Source organism: Chaetura pelagica, unplaced genomic scaffold (assembly GCF_000747805.2).
Source record: "Chaetura pelagica isolate M959 unplaced genomic scaffold, ChaPel_1.0 scaffold53, whole genome shotgun sequence".
NCBI lineage: Eukaryota > Metazoa > Chordata > Aves > Apodiformes > Apodidae > Chaetura > Chaetura pelagica.
The window spans coordinates 4079475-4088729 of record NW_009952880.1 but is presented as its reverse complement, the minus strand read 5'-3'; the positions used below and the strand labels follow the sequence as shown (position 1 = coordinate 4088729).

The 9255-nt window shown below is 37.5% G+C and overlaps 1 protein-coding gene across 1 annotated transcript in view; it reads left to right on the top strand.

Annotated features, from left to right (window-relative positions):
* Window positions 1–2981, top strand: part of TAF2 (TAF2 RNA polymerase II, TATA box binding protein (TBP)-associated factor, 150kDa) — a 54472-nt gene extending 51491 nt beyond the window's left edge. Inside the window, exon 26 of the mRNA XM_009995371.1 lies at window positions 2716–2981. Within this exon, the coding sequence (XP_009993673.1) occupies window positions 2716–2981 (266 nt within the window). The remainder of the gene's footprint in view (window positions 1–2715) is intronic.
* Window positions 2982–9255: the final 6274 nt, after the last annotated feature.

Here is a 9255-nt window from a genome sequence, read left to right as displayed (position 1 = left end):
AGGATGATAATAATGCCCTACAAAGCAATTCCTATTTAGCCTTACTTTCCTAGTTTGGCAGGTTCCTGGCATGGGCTTTAAGTAGATATTAATTAAAAAGTAATTAAAATTAAGAAAAAGTGTTCTGCAAGTTTAACAGTGAATTTTATGGGTGCAAATCTTTTAAAAAAAAAATATAGAGCTTTTACAGATCTGTCTATTTTACAGACTATTGAGTTCAATAGTCTATGTGTATCCTTTCTGAGCCATTGGTCAGGATGAATATGTTTGATTCCTGATTTCAAAACACTCTTTAACAGTAGGAGGAAATTTTCTGGATATGGTTATTTTTGCATTTAAAAAGAGATCAGATTATAGCTGTAACTGACCTCTATGTCTCCTTAAGAGTCATTAGACCTAGAGTTGCTTTTGGGTCCTGTTTCTCCCCTTCCTAAAATTCTTTCTGCCTTTTTCAGTCTCCAGGTGCTCATCACCACCCTTTCAGTCCCATTGCCTTAAGCTACTCTTGTGTTTGCTCCCTAACTTGCTCCAGCTGATTATTTTAACTGCTTTAAATAATAGATATTTTTTTTTAATGCCACATCATCCTTGCAGACTTAAGCCCATTTCCTTATACCAGTTATACTGGGTTAACATTTTTAAAGCTCACAGACGTAGCTTTGGATTTACAAATTGCTGTTACAAATGTAGTGTCTAGACTTACAGTTTCAGTTTCCATATAAAAATAACTTCACAATTTTGAACTATTTAAGCTGTGAAGTTTTAAGCGTTTGTGTCATGTATGTGGGGTTTTTGTTCTCTTAAAAGTTTATTTTAGTTTACCTTTTATATTTTAATGTATCATGTGCCCTTAGCTTGAGAACATGTGAGAATGTGTTCCATAATTCAGGTAATCTTCTGTACATCTTTTATGGACAGACATTGATTGGTCTTATTCAGGTTTTTTGCCACAACCTTTATTTCTTTGTTACTACAGTTCACCTTTAACTCCTATCACATATGCCCCTTTTTCTGACATTCTGTCTTCTGTTTAATGGCTGGTTTTGCATGCTTACAGCTCCTAAAGAAAATGTTATTGTCTAAAAGCTTTGGAGCTTTAGAGGAATAAGCCCCAGTTACAGGAATAGGTTTAGGTACAATAAGGAGTTCCTTAAGTGAAATATAATTAGAAGTAGTTTAAATTGTCAAGCAGTCTTGTACCTTTTTGTATCCAGCACAGTGTACTGCATGCTTTCTGCATTGTCAAAAACTTAAGAATATAAAAAAATGGTGCATTGAAGTCAGCAAGTGGCAGTTTGAATTTGTGTGTCTATCTTCACTCTGCCAGGAGGTATATACATAAGTCAAGTCATTGTGAGTTCCAACAATGAATCTTTGAATTGATATCTTGGGTTTACTACTGCAAGTTCTGGAGAAATAAAAAATGAAGTTTTTTTAAATACTTGGATATTAAGAATTTTAAGTCTTTAGGAAACTTGTACTCTAATCTGACCTCCTTTGGAACCTTTTATATCGCACCATATTCACATTTTATGATTGAGCCCAAACATATTTCTAGAAATAAATCACTTGTGCTGTATCACTTAGCAATAGATTCCACCATGTCCTGTAGTAAGTCATTGCTTATCCTTACTGTAAAAATGTTTTGTGTTCTATTCTGGCTTCTAAATACAATTTGCTGATGTAGATTTTGTTTTTTCTAGCCAGATTTCAGAACAAAAACCAGAACAGATTTGCTGTCTAGAAGTTTTCCTATATATCTGCTTGATTGAATCAGTTCTTCATCTTCAGACAGGGCTAGAAGGATTGCATGGAAATATTTCTCAAAGCTTGTTTGTCACACTACAAGGAGCTGTCTCTTCAGACTTCCAGAAACCATTAACACACAAATAATTTTTGCCTTTAAAGACACAAAATGAAATGAACAATCAATAAGATGTGCTGGAAACAAAATCAATTTTCAAGTATACTGAAGAAGATCATCACAAAGTATATAATGTAATTCTTTGTTATTTATCACAGGTATTTTCACCAAAAACTGAAGCGGAAAAAACCCCCACATTTAAAGCATCTGTGAACAAAATCCATTTCCAGTAAAACCTCAAGGATTAATTGCCTTCAAACATTTCATAATGCTTTTCTACATTTGTCTAGTAGTTAAAGCATGTTCTTGCAATGTGAATGATTTGATTCCATTTTTGCCTAAAGAAATTTGAGCATTTTTGGAAAATGCAAGATTATTTTTCTGTTCAGTATCAAAATGTTTGTATGGTCTTGCAGGGAGCTTTAGCTTGTGACTGAAAGAAGTCCACATCCCAAAAGGATGATTTAATGAATGCCCGGCCTGCACTTCATATCACGCTTGTCATAAGCAGTTATATTTTCATTATTCGTGGTATAGTGACCTTCCTACTCTGTTTATAAATGAATTCTGGAAGCCAGTATAACTTGCAGTTTCTTAGTTCTTTACAATTCCTAGTTGTCTGGGCTCCATTTATACATCAGAGGTAGGAAGCAACATTGCCAGCAGTGCGAAAACATTAATGACCTGTTCAGAGCCTTTTCTGAAAAAAAACAACCACCTCCAAGAATAGTAACAGATTCTGTGTTTCCGTTTTACAATGTTAATTCAAGTTTTATTTAAAACTTCAGGATGATGTTTGAAAACAATGTAAGTTAAAACATTTATTAATTCCACCATGTCCGTTTTTTTAGGCAAAGAACAATCTTCAGGAGAGATGAACATGCACCCTGTCTCAGCAGCTCCACTCTCTGGGTTTAGTAAAGAATCAAACTCCTCGAAACATAGTGATCACCATCACCATCACCACCATGAGCACAAGAAAAAGAAGAAAAAACACAAACATAAGCATAAGCATAAACATAAACATGATAGTAAAGAAAAGGAAAAGGATCCCTTTACTTTCTCCAACAGTCCAGCCAGTGCACGGTCAATCCGTTCCCCGTCACTTTCAGACTAATATTGACGGTTTCTCTGGAGTTGAACTTGCAATATTGCCTGAATGCTTGGAAGGATGTATATAACTATAGCTTCTATCCTTTTTTATGGAAATAAGAACATGTGAATTGCCTTAGCAATTCAGAAGCTCTGCCACCGCCCCTGGTTGAAGCCTTCTATTTGCATATGCGGTTGTTGAAATAATCTGATTCAAAAAATATGTTTTATGATTCTGAGTCATTTTGTATTTCACTGTTGTCCACACCTCCCACTCTTTTTTTCCATTTTAAACAAAGAAAACAGCCCTTTATGTAAGGGCCCCATGTCCACTGGCAACCCCTTGCACATCATGCTGACCATGTGTACTGCCAGAATCACTTATGTTTTAATCCTTTGAAGAATGTTATGAGGCAGAGTATGTTTTAAGCAGAAGCCAATTGCCAGACCTTTGGTGAAGCGCTGTTTCCATAGTATTGTATAACCAAGTGTAGACCTCCTGAGAAGAAAGGGATTTTCTGTAGTCTTCAATTGAGCTGTTTCTTGCTTTAACCATTGCAATGTAATGTCAGAATTTTAAGAACCAGATATATAGGACATTTGCCTTTTTCAGATACTAAAACTCTTTAAAAATTCCAAGCTGCTTTTAAGCTGCAGGTATTTATTATGGACATAACCCTTTGAATATAATGACATTCTGCAACTATGTTTTTGGAATTTTAGCAAAATCCTTATTGCATGTTTTGTCCTGTAATCAGGCTTTTAAAAACCCAATAAAGTTTGCAAATTATTTTGACAGAGGCAGAATTTTTTTCTTCAAGCTTGACATTGGAATATGCTTTTGAAAGATGGCTTTGCTAAAAGTGGAAAAAATATTTTTGAAAAGCTTAAAAATTAAAAGATTGAAAAATATGTATTTCTTCCTGCCAAGGGGTGGTTTTTTTGGAAGCATCCTCTATGATCAGTTCATGAATCCACAGGAGAAATACATTAGTAGGTCTGAGTCTTTAAATGATGGATGCATTTTAATTTTTTAGCTGTGTTTTATGCACTGCACTATTTACAACCAGCAATTTTTAATTTTTTTTTTAAACTTAAGCTTTTAGAAGTTTTGATAATAGAGCTAAATAATCTCTGTCACTTTTTATGTGTTTTGCTTATTTTTATATAGAGGCAGGGGTTTTATTTCCATTCACTGATTCACTTCTGTTGCCCTGAGTTCACTTGGCATTTGGCTTTCTAGAAGATGGTTGTATTTGGTTGAATTATTTTTTTTTTATTTTCCCAAATTCCTTTGAAAGAGTGACTCTCCTTAAGGCGAGAGAGAGTTAAGAGAGAGTTTTTTATGAGGATGAGATGAAGAGTTCAGTACGGCCCCAAGAGGATTTTTTTTTAAGCCATATTCTGTTTCATGAAAGTTAATAAATACTTTTATATTAATATACCTACTGTTGAATCCTGTAGTTTTTGTTATAACAAAGTATTTGTAGAATGGGAAGATGATAGACTGAGGTATTTTGTAATACACATATACTTATTTTTCTACTCAAATAATTCATCTGTTTAATATTGTGTGGCTGCTTGTGCTGATTGTTATACTTTGAACATATGCTAAGATATGTTTGGGCTGCATTTTGATGTGATGGACTTGGGCATCACAGCCTCTCCCCATCTGCTCCCACATCAGCAGCTCTTCACACGAGATGAAGCCCACCATGGTGTGGGCTCTAGCAACCTCTCCTCTCTAGCAACGACTTACAGCTTAAATGAGCTAAAGGTGCAACAGGAACAGGAAAACACCCTAGCATGGGTAGAATGAGGTACTGAGAACTTTTAGGGTAGACCAGCCATGTGTGCAGCTCAGCACACCATCCTCTTGAGCGAGCCAGCAAGCTGTTACTTCAGCATCAGGAACTGTGCGAGGTTGGGAGGCTGTAGTAACAGCTTGATGGAAATGTTTGTAGGTGTTTTTCCCCTGGCTGAGGAGTGAGGTAACAGTGCCAAAAGTGTTTGTGGGAGACCTGTGCTAATGAGCAGTGAAAGCTGGCATTGTTTGGGAGAGCAAAGACAGATGCATTTATGTTTTAAAAATGAGGTCATGGATAATTTAGGCTGGTGTAGTTTCTGCTTTTGGAGATGTGGATTTACACTCTTACACGGAGGTAAAGCGTATTGTTTAATGATGGGCGCACAAAGCTGTGACGTGGTACTTCTACCATCATATATTTGGCTGTGTGACTTTAAGTGACCTGTGGAATATGTGCTAAAGAAAGAGGATGAAGACACCGTTGATAGAAAATTGGAGTGAAAAAAAAAATCTGACAGGAGTTTGCCACTACACTTTCTTATGTTATGTCATTATTCTAGTTCAGGATATCCATTCATGTGTTTGATGGAATACAAAGTTTTGAGGTCTGCAGGGGTTAGTACCTGAGCAGGCAGTGGTCACAAACTGGTAGATGTGCTCAGAATTCAGAACAATTGTGTCCAGTTCTGGATCTCTCAACACAAAAGCAACATGGACATGCTGGAACGAGTCCAAACAAGGGCCACAAAAATGATCACAGAGCTGGAGCACCTCTGCTATGAAGACAGGCTGAGAGAGGTGGGATTGTTCAGCCTGGCAAGGAGAAGGCTTCAAGGAGACCTTATAACAAGAGCCTTCCAGTGCCTCAAGGAATTACAGGAAAGCTGGGGAGAGACTGCTTACAAGCGTGTGTTGGGGTAAGACGAGGGTCAATGGTCTTAAAGTAGAGCAGGGTAGATTTAGATCGTATATTAGGAAGAAGTTCTTTGCAATGAGGGTGGTCAAGCACTGCAACAGGTTATTCTGAGAGGTGGTGGAGGCCCCATCCCTGGAAACATTCAAGGTCAGACTTGACCAGACCTTGAGCAATCTGATCTACTCAAAAAGGCCCCTGCTCACTGCAGGGGTGGCTGGACTAGATGACCTTTAAAGGTCTCTTCCAACCCCACATTACTCAATTCAGCAGGTGGCACAGATGATCCAAAAGCAGCAAGCTAAAATTTAGTGGGAACGCATGTGAAATCTGCTGAACTTGAGGGAAAATGAAGTGCATGTAAACAAGCTGTTCACCCATCTTGCAAGGTGAAAAAAGCTGCTGGTTGCACAGAGATGAGCAATTTGATACAACTGCAAAAAAGCAAAACGCATTAAAGGATTAGCAGGAATTGTTTATATTGCATATGAGTTTAATTATTCTATCAACTGCCATGGGTTTTGGGCAACACTTTTTAGGGAAAAGGTGGGCAAATTCCCACACATGGAAACAATAGATAACATGGCATATAAGAAAACAAAAAAAAAATGAGGGTAACTGAGTATTCCTGGTTTAGAATGGTCTGAGGAAGGAACTGTCCCTTCTAATATCTAAGACTGCTACAAGAAAAAATGTTTCTTTGTTGTTCTTGATATTTCCTGTGGAAGGAGGGAATTAGCTTTACTTATAAGAAAGGGTTTTTTTGCCGAATGTTAAGATGGAATATACATGTAACAGGCACCTAATGATGTGAAATCTCTTTTCTTGTATGGTTTTAAGCAGCAGTTTTAAGCTTGGGATTTTCTTCTGTTAAAAAATTGATGACTATTTCAAAGTTATAACCTGAGATCAATTCAAGTTAAAACTTCGAAAAATGGTTTAAGCTCTTCATCCTCGTCGTTTTCCAGACTCATAGGCTGTAACCTTTGCAGTTCCTTTTGGTCTGGGTTCTCATTTTGGTCTGGGTTCTGATTTTCCATTAGAGCTTCTAGTTTATAGTGCATTCTCCTTGAAACAGCAGGAGAAATATTTGAATTAGGTGGGACAGCATCCTAGTACTGAAAGAATACACGTTACACATATAAAGTAGAAATGCATATACTGTTGAAAATGTGCAGAGAGGTCAAAGTCTGGAGAATCTATTTTGACATCTCTGTTTTTAAGTTTAATTCCTTTGTTCATGATAAACATTATAATACACATAAATGTAGGGCAACTGTATGGTATTACAATACCTATATGCATTTAAAATACAGACTTGATTTGTCTGTCTTTCTTTTTTCTTTATTTCTCAGCATAATTATAGAATAAAATGTCCACAAACTAACTGCTGCATCTCTTAGATTTGTAAGCATGCTCCATTATCAGATATGGATCTAGCTTCTGTCTGTAGGTTTCCAAATAAGCTGCAGCTGTGATGAGTTTCCTGCCAGGCCCTGTCAGTCTGTCCTGGTGCTGTGGAGGAAGGACAGCTGGATCCAACTGTGCTGAGTTCTTGGGTGAGATGGTGCTGTCTTTCTACCATACATTTTGCCATCCCATATAGTATTCCAGCTGGCATTAGGATTCAATATCAAGGATAACGCAGTGTCCTTGCACTGTTTAGATTTTTGGGATATAAAAACTGCTTAGTTTTAGTTGATTTCATATATGCAGAAATCAGATAATTTATGTAAATTACAATGTAAGGAATTTTTAGTCACATCAATATTCTCAGTTCCTTGAGACAGTTAAGTCACAAAAAATTAGGAATCTGATTTTTAATGCAGCATCAGTATTACATAGAGGCCTTTAAAATACACAAAATAAATATCATTTTTATTATATGTAATTAATTTATATACTTATATATTAAAATATTATTCATAAAGTATATGTATATATTTACTTACTGCTTTTATAGTGTAAATGGTGTTAATAATACATGAGTATTACATGCACATTAAGCCATGACAGCTAATATATTGTCTGTGTTATTCCATAGTCATCTTAAATACAGTTTTGCTGAACACATTTCCAAAGTTTTCTTTTATTATTGTTTTTTTCCAGATAGATCTTCAATGTTAGTAAACTTTGTTGATGTAGATGAGTCAGGATTTCGCTGGAAAGACTTTGTATTTTATTGAAACATATGTCACCTAGTGTGATGTTTAGGAAGAAAAACATCGATATTTTATGGTAAACATCATAAAGTGACAGCAAAAATTGAAAGTCTATTTACCTAGGTCTTTTTCACTTCAGAGTAGAAGTGAAACTGCAGAGCTGTGCTTTGGGCTGGTCTCTCAGCTTTCTGCCACTGCAGTGAGGAGCTATTTCTGCCCCCTGACCCTGCAGTACCAGGTTGGAGTTCCTGGGTGCTGACTGGGCTGTTCTGGGGCCCGATAGAACTCTCTAACCTGCGACTAAAATCAGGCTCATTGTCTCTACATTCATGTGCTGAAACTTGGAGGCAGAAGCTGAGCAGGCAGCGAGGCTGATGGGCAGCTTGTGGAGCTGAGGGTGGAGTGGGTCAAGGGAGGGAGGCACAAGCTGGAACAGAACCCTCTTTGGCCACAGCAGCCAAATTGTTTGGCTCTGCAGGTCCTCGCAGCTTCATGCTGAGAAAACACGGGGTATGATGGGGTGAACTCAAATCTTTACATCTGCACCTCTCTGGGAGTCTTAATTATATCGTGCATTGGAAGGCTGGAGTGAGATGAGTTTGTGTGACTGTTCTTTGCTATGTTAAAAAGGGAATGGTATCAACAATAAAGGGCAAAAGAAAATCTTAAAAAATTACTCAAAAGGTCATTTCAGGTCAAATGGATGTTTAATTTCATTGTTCATGCAGAAGGTACCAGTACATGCAAGTAAGTAGTCTTTCATGCCCTTGAGACAATTACAAAGGGTTAAAACTGTATGTGCGTGCGTGTGGGTGAGGACAGTCTGCTAAGGAGCTGCTACTACTCCTGTAGCCCATTGTTTCTCTTTTTCAGAGGTTTTGGCTTCCTGCTGTGTGTTTTCTGCTGCCCGGATGGATCGTGTTGTGCCCTTGGCTGCCCGGCCCAGCTCCGGAGCCGACTGGGGAGGGCCTGGCACGGCTCTGGTGCTGGGCTGGGGGTCACACTGGCACTTCGGTGGCAATAACCAACTTGTTTGATCAAAACGTACACAGTGATTTAACCTCCACACACAGCTCATGTCCAGCAAACAGTAAACAGGCAGCTCTGCAGCATTTTCAACTTAGGTAGTTTTGTTTAGGATTGGTTATTTGTTTCTTTTTTAAAGGTTAGCCTTCTGGGAAGGATATTAACCCTGTGAACTTGGGCTGATCATGTACTATATACTTCCATGCAGAGACAGTAATTGTTTTAATATAAAATTTCTTTTCAATTATTGCAGGGTTTTTATATAAATTGACTTTGTATGGCACCCATCAGGCCCTTTGGAGTTAATAATGCTCATATTAAGGTTTGATTCTGAAATACAGCAAAACCTCCTGGAAACCAGGGTATATGGAAATGAGAGGCCCTGTTGTGA